Source organism: Haliaeetus leucocephalus, unplaced genomic scaffold (genome assembly GCF_000737465.1).
Source record: "Haliaeetus leucocephalus isolate CR32 unplaced genomic scaffold, Haliaeetus_leucocephalus-4.0 Scaffold184, whole genome shotgun sequence".
Classification (NCBI taxonomy): Eukaryota; Metazoa; Chordata; class Aves; order Accipitriformes; family Accipitridae; genus Haliaeetus; species Haliaeetus leucocephalus.
Genome location: NW_010972620.1, coordinates 6,749,308 through 6,768,277, shown reverse-complemented (window position 1 = coordinate 6,768,277; position 18,970 = coordinate 6,749,308). Strand labels below are relative to the sequence as shown.

General features: G+C 40.7%; 1 protein-coding gene across 3 annotated transcripts in view; it reads left to right on the top strand.

The window, feature by feature from the left end:
- Positions 1-276: 276 nt before the first annotated feature.
- ADD3 (adducin 3 (gamma)) overlaps positions 277-18,970 on the top strand; it is a 33,013-nt gene continuing 14,319 nt past the window's right edge. Inside the window, exons 1-3 of one of the 3 annotated variants that reach the window (XM_010564771.1) lie at positions 277-528; positions 5,079-5,302; positions 18,552-18,690. In XM_010564771.1, the coding sequence (XP_010563073.1) occupies positions 5,108-5,302; positions 18,552-18,690 (334 nt within the window). In that variant the 5' untranslated portion in view covers positions 277-528; positions 5,079-5,107. Of the gene's footprint in view, positions 529-5,078; positions 5,303-12,001; positions 12,142-13,157; positions 13,586-13,653; positions 13,766-18,551; positions 18,691-18,970 lie in introns of those variants that run through there. The other 2 variants (XM_010564772.1, XM_010564773.1) reach the window with 2 other exon arrangements.

Sequence of the window (18,970 nt, the reverse complement as noted above, 5' to 3'; positions counted from 1 at the left end):
CTTTCTAATGCCAGAAGATCGCAATGATGACCCTCTTCTCGGTCCATATTCTCCTATGTATTTTCCTGTCCCTCTTAACCATTCCCTCATATTCCTTAAGCGTGCTTCTTTCTGCCAGCTTACTTATGTAGCTGACAGTGTTGGCTAAAGCCAAGTCTTTGATTCAGACTGGAACGTGCCTGTTTCATAGGGAGGCTGGAACAGAGATCAAGAGACACCCAGTTTGCTTCCAACAAGTCTCCTGGCAGACAAGATACTGGAGGGGGGAAGAAAGAGCAGACTGTTCCTTAAAAACAAGCAGGCAAGAAATAGCAAGAACAGAGTAACACAATGTGCTCCTTAAAAAAGAAATGCTCAGATGCTGTATAGTCTAGCTTGAGTGCTCAGACCTGAAATCAGCCATACCAGTTAATGATACGGTGTGCACACTGCTGGTTTGCAGTGCTGGAAACTCTCAAACAGAAGGATTGTACTGCATAGAGAAAATGAGGATGTCTGAAACCAGCCATAAAAAAATTAGCATAAAAAGTAGGTTAATGATTCGTTGCTAGGTGATTTAATGATTTGATTGCTTTTCTGTTGGTCTGTCTAATGGAGGTATTTATTTTTACATATATTCTGTACATTATGAAATATATAAATATATCAAGTCAGTGCTTTCTGGGGTGTTCTTTGGCAAGATGAATTTTCCTTGCATCTGGTCTCTTGCTTTTTTCTTTTTTTCTTCAGTACTCCTTGTTTCTCTGACCTCGTTATTATTTTTGAGCTGCTTTTCTGATTTGACATTGAAAACAGTTATTCCAACAAAAGCAGCACAGCATGTTACTTGGACTTTACAAAGTGTCAGGTGGGGATGCTCAGGACTTAATGTTGCAGCCTAAAATCAACAGTTCCAAGTTCCTGGAATAAATTGGAAGCTTTTGTTAAATAAAACTTACTTCTAAGCAGAGAAATGTATAGCCTCCTGACAGAGGTGGAACATTCTACTTTCTCTCTGTAGCCCAGTTACGGGTATAAAATACAGAGCAGAACATGGAGGCCAAACCCATGAGCTATATAAGGCATCAAAGCACAGGAGGACATGACCTGTTTTCTTTTGTAGCAGTATCAGAGTTCAGTTCAGCATGAACCAGGAGGGCATAACTAGACAGGAGGAAGCAAGAGTTAGATTAACAAGTTACCCTCTAGTAAGAGCTTTTAAGCCTCTTTGTTTTACAGGTCCCTAAAAGTATTTTCAGCAGAGATGGGGATTCTGTGTAACAAAAACTTACACAGGCTGACTTGCTCTTCTTAGTTTCTTTTGCCCCCCATTGGAGTAGCTGAACCATAGGTGGGAAAACTGCTCTTCTGTATACTTTGAATCTCTTTTGACATGACCGCATATGCATGTTGGGCTAAAATGTGTCTCAGCTGAGTAAGAGTGATGGCTCTCACTAGATCACAATCAGATCCCAGTTTAGGTTTGATTTCTCTGTGTATCTTTGTCCTTTCTGACCAGTCTAGATACAGTGTCTTGTTGCTATAGGGGCGTATGGTCTCTCATTTCCACCTGTGCCTCAGTTTCTGGAACCACTTATTCTTATGCTATATAGCATGCATAAGAAACATCAGCTAGTACTGCTCAGGAAGATAGTAGCTCATTGTCTGTAATTTATGAACATTGCTGGAAGGGGTGGAAGCCAGAAGTAGCCTTGCAGGAAAGCTGATTTTTTTTTTCTTTTTTTTTTTTCTCTATTCAGAAGAATCTTCCCAAAAAATGTGGAGGGGGGGAGAATCCTCTATCACAATTCATAGATTTTGAGATCTGGATTTTCTGTAAGTACTTACTTCTATGTCATTGGCAGTCCTGTGCTGAGAAGGAGGTACAGATTTTTAGATCCCCAAAAGCTGAGCACATTTTTAACAAATATCCTCTTTAAAAAAAAAAATAAAAAATCAATGCAAGATGCAAATGAATAATAAAAGAATGGCTGATTTGTTTGAAAATTTTCCAGTCAAATAGTAGGGGTTATATGCGAGTCAGCCTGGGCACAACATAGTAGGCATTGAACTGGACCTAATAAGAACAACTGGACCCAATACCCATATTATGTTCATTAATGGAGGAGTTTTTGTAGTCCAAGGACTTTAATGTTGTAATCTTAATGGCTAGAGGTAACAAACCAGTCTGAAAGGAAAGGGGAAAAAATTAAGTCCCAAAGCAATTAGAAAAATTTCTTTTGTGGATTTTAGGTATTGCCAGCCACATTTGTGTCTTTTTACAGATGAATGAGCTTTTCTGTCACTGTAAGAATGAATTGTAAAGTAACGGACTTGAACTAATTATGCTCTGTAAACCTACAATAATAGCTATAAAAGTTTTTTGAAGTTCAGACATGCGTGTAGTTGGTGCAGCCAGCCAAGTGGATCAGCAGTTAAGCAACAGTTTGCCACTTGGGGTTAACGGGATTCAGGAGCATTTTAGGAAAAACAGTTGGATAAGGCAACTCCTGGGAAGACGTAACTGAAGAGCAGGAGTCACCAATTCAGGCAAGGTTCTTGCCATCTGCATTTCTAGATTGCTTTCAGTTACCAGCAGGTGCTGGAAGGTGTCTGTTCTGACTCAGATGGAGGTATTTACCCCAACACAGATGGAGAACAGTGTAGGTTGAGAGGTCTGGTCTCAAGCTCTTCATAGGTTGTGGCATTTGGAGAGTGTGCCCATCATCTTGTGTCTTCTCATGATGCTTTTTTCTTTTGCTTCTTAAACCCTGCCATTTGGGGCGGGGGGGGGAAGACCTTAATGTTAATACGGTAACATTTATAAGGGTATCTATTCTAACTTGAACAGAGGGAAGCTGAGCTGTGGTCATATCCCCAAATGCTGTCCCAAGAGGTTTATCCTTCTGCTTCAGTGCTTCCAGCTAGAAAAGGCAATAGTTCATTCTTTAGAAAAACTTTAGCCCCTTTTATACTTCTACTAGATTTTTCCCAAACCCTCACTTCCTTGAAGCAAGCCCCTTATCTTCTCCCCAGCATCCCCAAATTGATGACATGTAGAGGGCTTACTGGTGGTCAGTCAGCAAATGCTGAACGAACTTGTACTGCACCCAAGCAGCAAATGCAAAACTCACCAGTATGCTTCCACAGCCTCCGAAACGAAGTCATCAGAGTCCATGGAGCTTGTCTCCAGGATGCGAATTATACATCCCAGTACATGGTACATTCATTCAGCATGCCAGGTACCTCCTAGAAGCTCTGTGTGTGCAGCTGGATAATGTTGCATCCCAGATTGTGTTTTCTCCCTCAAAAAAAAAGGGGGGGGGGCATAAGAATAAAAACAATTACAACCTGTAGTGATTGTTTTTTCAGAAGTGTGTTAGTTGTATTTCATCTCAATCCCAAATTTTATTGTGATCTGTAATACATGAGAAAATCATAGACATGGTTTTCTTACACCTTACCTGCTAATGCTATCCCTGTTCTGTAGCTGATATCTGTCTTGTTTTCTGTCTGGGGTTTCATATTTGGTACAGTGCTGCAGTGCCCCAGGATTTCATCCTTGCGCTCTCCCTTGCAGCGTGCCAGCAAAGCCGTTTGGGTGTCAGTGTGGGAAACTGGCTGAAAACCAATTTGCATCCTCCTGCCAGCCTGGTTCATGACATGGCTGAGGAGCCGAGGGTGCAGCATAAGGACCGAAAGGGCTTGTTGCAGGCAGAAGGAGGGCTTGGGCTGCTGTAACTGGTTTTAACAGGGCTTCTAGTTGTTTCGTCTGGAAGATACGCGAGGTGGTAGTTGGAGGGGCTCAGATGCTCCATGTCAGTTTGCTATTCGCAGAATACCCCAAACAGTAGTTGTACTGACCCAAACGAGGAATGGGTGAACTGTGCCATGGAGCAAGGACACTTTAAACCACTGATACCGTAATGTCAAACCACACTGTTTAATACTGCTCAACAACTCTCATTCCTTCATGTTTGGCTTTTTTTCCTCTGAAGATGTGAATTATTTATGTACTAAATACATTTGCATGCAAATATTTTTATATTAAATATATTATTGAATGCAGATATTTGCATGTTAAAATGTATTTTCATAATACTCTATCTCTTCCTACAAATCTTGCTTCTCTTTGTTCCTCAAACCTGAGAAAAACGTCCTTCTTCAGTACCCATTTGAGGAATGGTGTTCCTAAGTGTGCTTCTGAGCCTGATTCTTTGTATGAAAATTCAGGTGTCTGCTTTTTTGCTTTTGATCCAGTTCTGTTTGTGTTTACGAATGCTTATCAGGGGTTTTTTTAATGACATTTTAAGCATAGCTTTCTACCAAGATATGAAAGGGGGGTTTTGTTGTTGGTTTTTCCTACTGTAACAAGCTTCAGTGAGAATCTTTGCATAGAATTGCACACAAGAGGAGAAAATCTAAAACTTAGCTATTTGCCACGGATGCAGCCTCAGTCCTGTGCAACCCAACATACAACATATATTTTGTGCAATTCCCTCGGTGTCTTGAGTGTCTCCTGAAAAAAGGCACCAGCTGGTACTCTGCAAAGATCCCCTAGCAGCCTTTCAGTGGCCCAGTGTCTTGTCTTTAAGCTGGGGTTACGAGATGCTTTGGAAATGCTGTATGTGAGGAATGTCTTCATTCGAGTTGGGAGATGAGCTCTGAGCAGATTTTAAACAGAGGCCCCATATCCTGGGTGTGTTTCCTTGAACATGTCAGGAAGGAGAGCTATATAAAAACCTTGAGGGGGTGATGCGTGCAATATAAAATGATACAGGAAAGTTTGTTGTAAAATATATTATGGTCATTTCAAATGTCATAACTTTTAATTGTATGCTGTTGATTTTTTTTTTTATTTGAACTTGAATAAAGACTGTTAAGTGATATCAGAGAACTCATTAATGGTTTTTAAACATTTTTCTAGAATTTTTCCGTGGTTTTCTAATAATGATAATTATTCACTTGTTCTCCTTTCATTTTAGATGTTGTTCTGCAGAGATGAAAAAGAACATTATTTGTGTCCAGACTTGGAAGTTAGTTTCAATGCCCTCCTTTGGATGGTTAATCATTCTTCCCTCTTTTTTTATTTGTTTCAGGTGAAGCCTACCATCTGCAGGGTTGAAGCATGAGTACTGATGCCAGTCAGGTGGTGATCACTACTCCTCCCCCGGCCACGATGCCTCACAAAGAGCGGTACTTTGATCGCATCAATGAGAATGACCCAGAGTATATTCGGGAGAGAAATATGTCTCCTGACCTGAGACAGGACTTCAATATGATGGAGCAAAGGAAGAGGGTCACACAGATACTGCAGAGCCCTGTGAGTGGGATTAAGGGGGAGTGAGAACAAGAGAGTGTTTATCTTCTGAGATTCCTGATTAACTTTTTGAGACTTAGAAATCAACATCACAGCTAGCTAGAATATCTCTGGACCATCCTCTAAGAAGAGTCACCAAATAGATTATCTAGCATTTTGTTTGCATAGTGTTTTGTCTGTGAACAAGCAGCCTTTGTTGTGTTGTTTTTTTCTCCTGATGCTTTTATATTCTTCATTGCTTCATTGCAGTATTACAAAAAGATCTGGCTGGCTGCAGGGCACTTAATTAAAACTTAGGGGCAGGGAAGAGAGTGAAGGAGTCACTGGTCAAATAGGAACAAATTAGGGCATTACGTGGTGTTCTGCTTTCTGTGTTTGAATATTAACCTATCATTTGCATCAGGAATGCTTTAATTAACATTTATAATTGGGTTAAGTTTGTTTAAAAGCTAGACTATGTGTTCTTCTCATGTCCCTGGGGGTGATCATACCTATACTTGGCCATATTAGCACTCATCTACTGGTTGTGTAAGTTCAGTACTTGTGTAGGCTACATATAAAACTATTAAATCTGTTGAACCACTTTAATATTAGTTTTAATTTATATTTTAATACATGTATGCTTTGGGTTTAACCTGATGAATGCATTGGAAAGTAATACTGTTGCCTTGAGTATTTTGAAGCCATAGGGAGTGACTAAGGGCTGCTAGGGCAAGTCTTTGGGGGTGTTGGGGTGTAACACGAGTAATGAGGATAACAGGACTGGGAAGGGGTTAAGAAGCTTTACAGATTCTTCTCTCTTTGGTTCCTCTGTAAGTTGGGGTGCTTCTTCTGTAATTTTTTTTTTGAAGCTTTTCCATATGTAATGAGATTGCAAACAGCTGTTAGTAATCACCCTATTATAGTCATCCATGAATAACAGGATTGTTTGCTGAAGTGTTGTGGAGTGTCTCTTGGATCTGCATGTTGCTCTGAGTATAATGTGAACCTGTTGACTAAGGAATTTATTACTTTCAAGTCAATTTGTGCAAGCTTGGTTTTGTAGCCAAGCTCTTTTATAAAGAAAATACTCTAAGGAGGTATTGCATAATGCTTTAATCATGATAATTTTATGTTAAACATGCCATTGTAAAATGTGATCTCAGTCTGCTCCTTCCTGTTAAAATATTCACATTATGAGTAGCCAGGACTCACAGGAAGGACTAGATCTTTAGCCTAACAGATAAAAATAAGTTAGATCTTGTTTAGGTTAGTATGTGTGTTATTTTTTGGTCCTTTCGATGGCAGTATTGAATCTGATGAGCATAACTGTTTCCTTAACATTTTGGGGGACCTTTTGCCAAGTCTGCCAAAGGCAATAAATATACCATTGCCACAGCCTCTGTGGTTTTTTTTAATAGATGCAGCATCAGCATGCAGATTTTAGGAAGGGGGATGAAGAGGAGCAACCCCTGAGTCTAGGTGACTGTTTTAACAGAAGGTTAGGGGACAAAGAGCCGCTGGGCTGCTTTTAGTGTCCTGCCGCAAGAGAAGCTGAGCCCAGCACTTTTTGGAAACTGACTGTTTGGAACTGCCAGTAAGTTGGAAGTTTTTGTTGTGCAAGGGAACAGTTGTCCAAATAAGCCAGGGGCCTGCTGCCTGCTTGGCTTTTGGCATCTGCCAGGGAGAAGCAGGAACAGGGGAGCTGAGTGTGTGATCAGGCAAGAAGAGGAGATGTCTGAGCTACTAGTTCCCCTCAAGTATTTCCTTTTATTGTTTCTTGTCTTGATACAGAAAATTTAGAGGAACCCTGCTATGATTTCTCATGTGAGGAAATAAAAGCATTTTTAATACAGTATCTGTGACTGAATGTCCATCAAACTTTATGACTGATTTGGGGATAGAAACGGCATTATTTCTTCCAGGTTTCAGGTGCGATGTGCCATAGTGTTCCTGAGAGTCAGGACTGAAAACAATTACCTTGTCTCCTCCTGAATATAATATTTGTCGCAAAAGAGCCAGAAAGCATTTTTCCTGTTACTAGTCTGTGTAACACAGATTCAGGATTGAACTAACAAGTATTGTGCGCAATGTTTTTGTTCTATAGCTGCAGAATTACATTGCATTAGAAGTTTGCACAGAACTTTGTTGCTTCTCTGGCTTATTCCAGTCAACAAGGAAGAAATGGTTTGAAGGTGTTTGGAAGAAGAGGAAGAGAGGTTATCAGACACATTTTAAAGAAGAGCTTGGTTGCTGGTCTTCACCCAGTCTTAGATATGTGCATTTAGATCAGAGAAATAGTCATTGACTCATCTTCTGGCAAGTATTAGTAAATATGAGGTGTAAGTAGCAAGGATAATACCTTTCTTACACAAGCATGTATGGACTTGGCGATGAGCTTGTTTGAACATGCGCTTTCTCTGAGCCAAGGATTATGGTGTAAAACGAAAGGGTTAATCACTGTCATATACTAGGAGGCTTAGGTACTGATTTAATCTGTTTTATTAACAAGCTTTTTTTCTTTCTTTCAAGTAGGAAAATCTAAATCCCTTAGCAAGAAAATAAATTAGAGAATATATTTCAGGAACCATGGTATATTTTGTGCAGTGCATGTTATCGTAAGGGCTACAGCCCTGACCAGACATCTTCAGACATCAAACTGCTGCATCTCTCTGATGTGCTGTTTAATGCACATATTGATGTGCAATCTGACTACTCCTCTCTGATGTGCAATTTCCTTTTCCCAAATTAAATAATTTAAAAGCTACTGGAAAGCTATTCCCATTACCTCCCATGTTTGCTAATGTCTTAGAGTCTGTTCGTAATAAGCCTTAAACAAATTATAGGAGTTTTATGACTGTTGCCCATGAAGAATGTCCTGACGTTATCAGTGAATTCTCAGACATGTTTGCTTAATGCTGCATGTAACCTGTGAGCATCTGACAGCCTGGAGAATCTGATAGGACTAGTGTCTTTGTTGTTCTGTGTTTGTTAGAAAGGTGGAAACAAAGTAAGATCAGCTGGATCTGAGCAGCCTGATAGTATCCAGAGGTACTGCTGGCCAATCTTTAAGATAAAGCCATTTAAGTTTATTTCAGTAATGTCTGCACATTGAAAAGGTTCACGTACTGTGTCGTTATTTTTAAAGGAAAGGTACTACATCTATGCAGTGGATTAATTTTATTGCTTTACATGGTGTCTGAGATACTTGACCTAAAGTACATCCAAAATTTGGAAAGGTGGGGTTGTAGGGGGTTTTTTGGTTTTTTGGTTTTTTTTTTTTAGATTTTCCAGCTTAACTCTGAAACTAGAAACAATTTTGTCTCTTTATATGCTAAACAATAATATATTGCTTGTTACGCAGAGTAACTATCTCTTTCAAAGAGTGAACACTTGTTGGCTGTATCATCAAAACCCTTATTTCAGTTATGGTGTACAAGTCCTTCTGGCATTTCTCTGGTGCCCTCACCATGGCAACCAGAAGCTTCAAAAACACTTTTTTTAAAAAAAAGGCAATGGTTGCGCAGTTATGGTGTGTGAAGACTGAACAGTCAGTTCAGCATTGAGGAGCTGCGTGAACATATAGAAGGGAGAAACTCCTTGCAGCCCTTCTGGAGTGGCCAGGGAAGGTGTTGGGTGTTTCTGCAGGCAGGCAGCAATGCCACACTGGTTCCACTGAAGTGAGATCATGTGAAACAATTATCTAACCAGCAGGAAAGCTAACTACAGGCCTTAGCTAACAGGACTGTGTGTGTAACCTGACAGGAAATTATGATCACTGCTTAAACTGCATCGAGGAGTACCTTACATCCACTTTGTATCACTGTATTTGAAGAAAAGCTACAGTTCAGAGTGGAAATGGGAGAGGATGCATTCTTATAAATAAGATGTACTGTTATATGAGATATATTTCATTACTTTTACTGATGTAAGAAAAAGTTGGAGTAGTCAAATTTGTGTATGAAGTGATGAGTTGAACAGCTGAAATATGTAAACATAAAAATGCCCAGTTACTGGAATTTAAATGCCTGGTTTATGTTTTGAATTTACAAGTGAAAGTTTCATGTGGCTTGTCAAGACCCATTAAATGTGCACTTGCTGTTTTTACATATGAAACAGTTATTTGGAGCTTGTTTGGTTTTAAGTTGAGCAATTTGCTGGCAGGATCTCACCATGCATTGCTTTAATTTCATGTTGGATGTAGAGAGCGCTTACCAATCCATCATGGCTCTGCAGGGTGTTTGGGGCGATTCTGGCTCGGCGCTGCCATTACATGAGAGCATTGGTTCAGGTCTAGCCAACCGGATTGCAAAATCAGGCATTTTTTATGCTGAGGTTAAAAATGTACTTCTCTCCTGTGCCTTTCTTCCTTCCTGCCTTGTATATGCACACACCCCCCTGCCTCCCACGCCAGCTGGTGTTGCCCAGGAAAGTGGGGAGATAACAGTCCAGCTTAGCAACTCATCTATTCAGAGGTCTGCCTTAGTATGCAGGCAGATTTTTCTCCTCAAAAACAAGCAAACCCACCCACACTTCCATCTTTTTTCTGACTATGTTATCTATGTTATTTTCAAACCATCAGGATCGAGATGAAAGATGGTTTGATTTATGTTTTTCCCCAGCTTTTGCAGTTGTCTAGCTTACTTTATTTTGTATTGAGTGACTGTGCAGTATTTTTGCAACACCACTCCCTTTTAGGGCAATTTATTTTCTTAAAATATCAAAGTCCTTTCAGTTCCTCACAGATTTCGGCTTCCACTGCTCTTTCCTCACAAGTTCAAAAGCCTTTCAGATCCTTCAGGAGAGTCACCCTTTGGCCCTGAAGGGTTCACAATCTTCTACATACCCTGGGGACCTCCTTGCTGGGCAGGCCTCTCCCATTGCAGCTCTCTCCTGGCTTCGGTCTTCTCTGACATCTTCCTGACTTCCTGCTGGGGAATAGCTCATTTAATTGCATGCTTTCGTCATACGACCAGTGCAGCATTTCGTTCACCAGGGGCGTTAAGCTCAGCTTGGCACATCATTTAAGACATGCCATAAAATGTCCCTTAAAGATCCCCTCTGAGCCGTGACAATATCCTGCTGAGCCCAGGGCAGACTGGGGGGCCAGGCAAGTTCAGCATTTTAAGTGAGGGGGAATTTGTGCTCAGCGTAATGCTGTCTTAAATCAAGGCCATCCACACAATCCTATTGCCTAACTTCCATTTCTATAGCTGCGACAGTGCACGGTCAATTCATGCCCATGTCCTGCACCACAAGTGCAATTGTGAGTTTTTCCCTGCTTCCTTACACTAAAAATGAGTTACCTTTCACTCCTCTCGTATTTCCATAGTGCTGCTTTCCATTCAGTTCGAACTGTGGTTTTCATTAGATATAAATGCCAACAGTTTCCAAATTGATTCCACCCCCCACCTCCCCCTATTTCTGATCTTCCTACTGGTTGTTGCTGCTTGGGTTTGGGTTTTTGTTGTCTTGGGGTGTGTCTGCAGATCCTGTTGTACTTTTGGTGCCATATTCTTTAGATTATTCATATCATTAAACAATCAGATCCATCTTCCTTTGCCTGACGACTTTCCTATGGTCCTATAAATTTGAAGTTATTAACTGTAAATAACACTCTGATCTGAATTAATTCCCTAGGTAAGTGATAAGGAGATATAAAATAACATGTATTGTAACAAAAGCCACCATTTTTCTTTCATTCACTAATCATGTAAATTCTGTCTAATAAAGGCATCAAATTGGTCTGGTGAGAGCAGGAAGAGGGGGTTCCATTGCAGTAGAAGTAATGAAAAACAATTAAAAGGACTACTTAGCGGTATTCATTTTTAAGTCCTTTTTTGTTGCTGTTGGCTGTTAAATAATCCTTTGGTTTAGTATGCGTTCTTAACAGTCCCTGGAAAATCCTGGAAAGTCGTGACTGATGACTTTTCTCCCTGGCTGCAGGAGCGCGTGCATCCAGAATGCCCTGCAAGAGCTTTGCCCGTCATCTGTCCTGGTGCATCACCACCATGTGTGCTCCTGCCCTCCCTACTCCTGCGCTTACTGAAAAAACACTTAATTATGCTCAGAAATGCATAAGACCCCTGACAAGCTGAAATTTGATTTTTTTTCTAGCGTTTTAAGTTTCGGCAGTTATATTCCATCTAGCAAGATGTATAGTGTGGCTTTACTCCATGAGAAAACACGAGGGAGACACCCAGAACCCCCATTCATGGCAGCAGGTGTGTGAGTGTGGAGATTGCTGGCGCTGGGACTTTGGAAGCTGGGTGTGCTGAAGATGGGCTTTGCAAAGGAGTTTAGCGCTTCAGGTTTTGCTTTAACCGTCGAGTATATCTAGGCTGCTTATCGCAAGAGAAAACACGCCGCTTCAGCTCAGGAAGGGAAGCTAGTGTGCACCAGGTTAGAGGAGCCAGAAAAACCGGCGCAGTCTGAGCTCTGTATGGGGACTGACTTGCTGCTGATGGAGTCGCTGAATCCAGCCCAGATACTGGAAGTGAATGGATTATTATAACTTTACCTAATTCCCCATATTTATTACTGAGCCTATTTCTTTCCATCTTGACAAAGAAGTTTCCCCACTCCTCTGTTTGGTTTTTTTTTTTTTTCATGGGGTTAACAAACACTTTTTGTGACTCTTATCTTCTCCCTGCCAGCCTTAACTCACTGGCGGTTTTTTTGTGGCCAGCTCCACCCTTTTCGACTTAGGGCATGGGTTGTTTGTATCTAAACTTCAGTCTTGAAACAGCCTGTTACAAAGTTGTATCGCCTGTTTTGGTGAAGGTCTTCCTCTTTGCGGGCAGCTGCGTTTACAGCACAGGACTTAAAATTAAGGTCTCTTCGCTCTCAAGAACAAAATACCAGTTAAGTTTTGAAACTTTTCTTCAGTGGTGGTGATTTGGCTTAGAGACGCTGCATGGGTGCATTTATATGTAGATAGGTTGAATTAGACCTTTTTTAAAAATGGATTTAAGACATAGAAACACTGATCAAAAATGGGCAAAAGTGAAAATGGGTGAAGGGGTTTGTTGTATTATTTTGCAGCTTTTAGGCTAACAGCAGTGCTGCTATTAAATGTAGGGACCTCACATATCTTTTCTAGCCACTTTCCTGGAAACTGACATCAAACTGTTTGGATGTTACTGTAATTAAGTAAGTGTGGAGTATTTTCAGTGTGGAGTGTATTTAAGTAAGCGATGATGTGGAGTATTTGTAGATGACCTGTATACCATTGTTTTCTCTATTTACAAGGAAATTTTTTTTCTTATGATTTTATTTCTACTTCTTTTGGGTGGATAAGGACTACGTGGAGAAATCAATGGTCAACAAACCAGAAACAGCATAGAAAGATAGTGAAAATACTTAGGAGCCTGCTTACTTCTTAACATCTTCAGAGAGCTGCCTACCAAGATGAAGAGATTAATACTAAAATTTTCTAGCAACATTATTATTCTGTGCTATATATAGATGTGTATACATGTAAAATAGGTTATTCTAGCAAGTTGGTTATTCTAGTTTTTCTGCTTATGTTGACTGAAAGATACCCGTTGTCAACTGCTACATGCAAATGTTGCTTTGATTCTTTAAAGCCCCACTTTACACTGTCAGCTCACACTTGGACTGTCCTGAAAGAAAATGAAAGTAAACAAGTCAGAACTGAGTCTTGTAACTCCACTCTTGAGTTTCAGAGAGCCCTTGCAGATCTAAGTTGAAAGATTTTTGCATCTAAACTGCTTGAGTTTATGATGCCTGTTTGGAAGATGATTGCAAATATTTCTGGAGAAGTAATTTTATGATATTAGAAAGGCCTTGACCTAATCATGCAACTAATGACTCTATCAAGAAAAGCTGTATCTGTTCTGCAGGCTGCAGTACCGTGTAAGGCTGTCTAAGCTGGTGTAAAAGAGCTGACTGGAGTTTTAGAAACAGTTAGGAAGTTTAGAAACAATGGAGTTCTAGAAAGGGTTTTAGGAACAGGCTGAGCTGCCCTGTATATTTTTACTGGTGAGTTGTGGGGAAATTCATGTCAGTGCAAGGTAGTGGAGTGGCATTCAGAAGGTGGGTGAGATAGCAGAGCAGCCAGGCATCACCAGCTCAGGGCAGTCAGGTCAGCAGCTGGCAGGCTTGGCTGTGCAGGGGATGCTTTGGTTCATGGTGTAAATGCAAAACTATGTTTTCCTCAGGTGTAACTTAGTGTAGTTCAGCTCACTGCAGTTTTGAAGAGAACAACCTCAACTGGCAGTTGTGGAAGGGGAGTTTGCAGCCTGCGAGGTCAGGCTATTCGCTTAGGTGCCTCTCTGCTGCCAGGTGAGTAAAAAGCTCTGCCCCTAGTTGTGCATCTTATCTGAAATGTTGCTTTACCTCATTTCCAATAGCTGTCATGGGCCCGGTTTTCGTACCACAGGCTGTTTTGTATGAAAACTTTCAGCAGGATGCTTGAGGTGCTGTTCCAGCAAAAACAAGGGGGGATACTGCTGAGCTGGGCAGGTGGGCTCACTGAAGGCAGAAGGATGCTTGTGCAAACAGGAAACAATTCTCAGCTACGGCAGGGTGGGTTGTCCAGGCGGTGGCCTTGCCGTAGCACTGGTGCAGCCACAGGCAGGTTGGCCGAGTCCAGAAGTGGTGCAGCTGTGTTGACGGGCAGTATGGGCAGCCATGAGGTTCTGTGCTTCTCACTTTGGGACTCAGTACCCCACTGTAAAAAGTCAGTGCTCTTATTGTAACATGTTATGTCTAGAGTTCTAGTGTTTTAAAACAAACAGAAAAACCCCACATGTACCCAAAGAGCTATTTAAATCCCAGAGCTGAAACTTTCTTTTTATTGAGCAATGCTGAGCATACAGCTGAATAATTTTTCATTCATCTGACAGTACAGTTTTTCCTTTGTCAGCATTTTCTTGTTGAATACTACTTATGAAGTTATTAGTGACCTTTCTGCTTGAAAAATATCTGCTTTGTGTCAGAGTGTTTGTCGTCTTTTTGAAAACATATCTCTCAAGCATGACTTTTACTTGGTCACTTGTGGGCAGTTGCAGTGTAATGCCATATATATATATATATATATATATAGTCTCATGAATTAAAGCAAAACCAAACTGCTTGGTCTCCAGGCTGCAGTTAGGTTTTCAGAAGCAGATTCCTGCTGCTGAATGGGTCAGATCCCAAAATTGGAGCCCTGCATGGTAGTGGTTTTACAGAAATAAGTGCTGTACAGTGAAAGCTCCAATAAATATCATTCATTTAATTGCTAATATTTAAGGTAAATTTGATTCTCAAAGGAGAATTTGATGCCCTTCACATGGCCCATCAGGAATTATCAGAAACGGAGGAAGGTTGTGTTAGCGCATGTGGGATGGTTATCTAAGGACATAGAGATCTGAGTTTTAAAGGTCTGTAGCAGTGAACGAAAGGTATTGAAATATTCATAAATATGCATGGAGCAATGTGTGTGAGTCACGTGTGTGACACACTGAAGGCTGCAGTCTGCTAGAAAACACTGTTGTGCACTGGCGTATAGATAAATGGCATACTTTATTTCATGCACTTCATCCACATCCTCATCTCTGTTTTACAGCCTATCCCTAACCTCCATATCTGATACTTGCCCTGGCTCTTACCTATCTTCTGTTATTTCTAAAATTATTTTTAAGGAAAGCTGCTTGTTCAGTTTAACAAAATTGTTGATACAAGACTAAATCCTCATTTGTAGCAACCTCAGCAAGTGTATAATACACTACTGTTAGCATCAGAGAGCAAAACTAAGCTCAGAAGAATGAAAATAGCATGATCAGAAAGCAGAAGAATTAAAAATACAATAAGAAATAAACCAAAAAAATCTTTCTGTCAAAAATTGCCTGAAATACATTACTTTTTTCCTACTATAGAAGTAACATTACTCATACAGGTTTAAAAAAAAATAATCTGAATATGACTAACAAGAGCTTACTGCAAATGTTTTTGCAGATCCTTTTTATACTCCTTGTTGAATTGAAGTGAGAGTGATTTAATGTAATACAGATAACTGTTTTTCTCCATCTCCTCCCAAGCAAATACTTCCATGAATTTCGTGAATTCTGTCCTCCACGTGGCCCCTGGGAGACTACAGATGCGCAGTTTCCTTATATACATGTTGTAAACAAGAGTGAAAGAGCTTTTCAGCCTTGCAGAGTGTGAAATGGCAGAGCTTTCTTGCAGGGGGCCTCTTTCAGGAATATTTGAGAAGTAACCGAGTATCTTGGGATGACAGAATTTGAAAATAAGTGTTAGTATAGCTTGTGGATGAAATATATGGCCAGTCATCTCTGCAATCTTAATGGATCACAGTAATAGAAGGAGAAAGTGCCATAAAAGCATAGCCTCATGGTGAACCATTAGCAGAAAAGTGAGCTGGCACTGGGATGGCTGGTGCTTGAAAGTCTGTTTTATGTGGCTTGGGTCTTTTTATTTGGGGTGGGGAAAGCCTTCTGTAATGTGAGGGATGTGCAAAGGCCCAAGGAAGTATTTCTGTTGTTATTTTACATTTTTTGCACTTTCAAGCGGGTTGGTAGAACATAAAGGTTGCTCCTTTTTCTATGCATTGTGAGCTGTTTGACCACCAATATGCTTTCTTCTAGTTATGTGAAAAATCCTTATGTCTTCTACAGGGGATTGTATAAATCACGCACATCTGAATTTCATTCAAAACCACTTTGGTTGTAGTGAGAGATGCTCAGATTCAGGTACTAACCAACCTCAGGGATTTAAACTGGGCTGTCATCATCTGTTTCCTGGTTTTTCAGATTGTGATTTTCTGTGTATCCCCCTTGTTACCCCGAGGTACCGCCACACATTAAACGCTCAGTGCTGCACTTGAGTTTTCACTGAGAGTTGTGCTTTGAGTATGTAAGACACTACTTACCACCCAGTGCTCTGCAAATGGGGCTCTGGGCCTCTCAGAATGAATGTCCCAAATTGGTGGAAGCATCTGACCTCGACCTCCTTGCTGCTATTCTGTGGAAACCATGACAGGGCCCTGCTGCACCTTAAAGGCATGTTTTGGGGATTAGTGAGTTAATGCTTGTGAAGCACTTGGATTTACAGCAATTATCTGCCCAGAGAAAGTCTTGTCAGATAGATAATAATTGTCATCTCAACAGAGTATGAGTAGCATGCAAAAAAGGCACAGGGCCACGTTCTGAGCGGTGATAAGAGGAGAAAATACTGAATTTATTTTCTAGTGAGAACTAGCCACTGTGTGCCAAATGAGGCATGGGGACAGGATGACTGTGGTATGCTTAAAGATTATTTTCTGTGTGCAAGAGGAGCAAAGAAACATCCTCTGCATGTCTGACTTCCAGCAGTCTGGGCTTGCGGCCACAATTGGGTTCCAGGCTGGGGACAGTGCTCGTTACTTTGTCAGTAAGGGTGGCAGCCACATTGCGATTGGAACACATGGAGTCATGATGATGATAGCCATCCTCAGAGCTGAATCAGATTGAAGCGAGTAGGTTTCACAGTCATCTGCTGATAGATGGAGGATAAAAGTCAGGATGTTTGCTCCAACCACTTGCTGTTTCCCACAAATCCTTGTTTGCCTTTCTGGCAATTACCTCCCATGATTACCTCCCATTAGTTTCCCCTACAGTCTCCCAGTGCTGATGCACCTCCCATACCTCCACTTCTTTTCTCCCAGTCCCAGTTAGGTTCCTTTCCTCACTCGATTCCCTGCTTCTTCTTTCCTTTTCCCCATCTGCTTCCTTCCCCTGCTGCGTAGATCTTACCTACAGCAGCCACTAATGAGAAGAATCTGACTTTGCCTGTGTATCTTCAGGCTAGCAAGAGGTTGTCCAGCTGTTTGAAGGATGCTGTGCGCGTAGTCTGGTCTACATGGAGAGATCCGCGTAACAGATTACTGCATAGTCAGTCCATGTGAATTTTTAGAGGCTTTACTTGTGGAAATCTGGCAAGTCTCAGGCACACATGATCCTGACAAAATTACTCCAAGGAGGAGCACAGGTGTCTGAAAACTTAGAAATTAAAGTGTAGTTATGGATGCTCAGCTGTCCAACTGAGAGGCTGTATCGAGTAGAGTCTTGAGGATGTTGGGGGGGTCTGGTAGCACTGTCTTTTTTAGAGTCAAAACCTGTTGATGAACAGACTATGTCATGAGATTGGTGGATTTTACCCAAGAAAGTGGGTGTTTTGGAGGACTGAATTAAAATTCAGTGAAGAAATTACATTTGTCGTACAGAACTATTTTCTTTTTAAATTGAGAGCAAGTACTCTGCTAAGGAAGGCAAACTGAAAGGAGCAATTACATGCAGGGAATAGCCTGGAGTTATAATAGGAGTCAGCTGCGTGGTAGAGACACCAAATGTCTTTCTGGAATGAACCAGCAAGAGCATTCGCAATACACCTCAGCTCATGTTGTGTGCAGCTTTGCATACTGCTGGTTCAGACAAAAGCTGGAAGATGCTGCCAAGAAATAATGAGAGGTTTAGAAAATACAGCCTACAAGGAAAGTTTAAAGGAATAGAATTTACTTAATCTAGAAATGTCAGAACTGAAGTAGTCCTAGGACGGACATTTGTTGTGGATAGTGGTTAACCTGTCTATCATCTAGAAGGAACACACATCATCCACAGTGTATAGTGTATTAAATTTGATACCGTGAAAACCTTTTTCATGATATATTCTGCAAGAGTTTATCTCTTGGGGTTGCGGACATTTTATACAGGAGGGGAGGGAAGGGTTTTTCCCTTTGGGAGAAGGAAAGAAATAGAGATGAGGTGACATCCTGGTGTTCCTTCTAGTTTTGCATGGCTGTGATACTACTTGAGTATGGATGAGCTCCAGTTTTCCAGTTGTTTATAACTTTATCAAATGTGGATGGATTTTCAGAGGGATTACAGAATTAAAAAATATCCAGCACTAAAAGCAACACATCCTGATCGAATTTCAAGTACCTCTTCCAAAATATGGAGGACTCTTTTAATTATTGATAAAAATGGGTTTTGTTATCATTTACAAAAATGCATTTTATCTTGTCTTGTTATGGGAAACAGTTAACCCTCTGTGACCAAACGCCTTCCTCCCTCCCCCGGATTGCCAATACTTAGCATACAAAGTTTAGGCCAGATGGTTAAAGTTTGGCAAAGTTATAAGCAGCTAAAAACAAGGTCTAAGGGGAAGTTTCATGTAACATTAATAACAGGCAAAGCTACCAGCCCCACCTATAATAATCTTATTTCTATCAAAGCCAGGTTTCCTTGATGATTCTCAAATGTTTCTGCAGGCTTTTAGAGAAGATCTGGAATGCCTTATTCAAGAACAGATGAAGAAGGGCAATAACCCCACTGGACTGCTTGCGTTACAGCAGATTGCTGAATACATTACAGCAAGCTCTTTTGCAGGTTTTTCCTCATCTTCACTCAGTAAGTAAATTATACACATAATTGCACTTTTTCTCTTCTGTTTTTTTATCGTCACCATGGCTTAGCAATGGTGGGATCTCCTCTTTCTTTGAATGAAGTTCTGTCAGAGCTTGCTTAAGCTGTGAATTACTACAGATGGTGGCCTTAACTTTCATTTTTAGGCTTCTTTCAAATTCCTTGATTTGTATGATGATATCCAAAATGTTTGGAGTCCTCACGCTCAGTTATTCTAGAATTTGCTAATAGAAGTTTAAATGAGATGGGGAGCAAAATGCTGTGC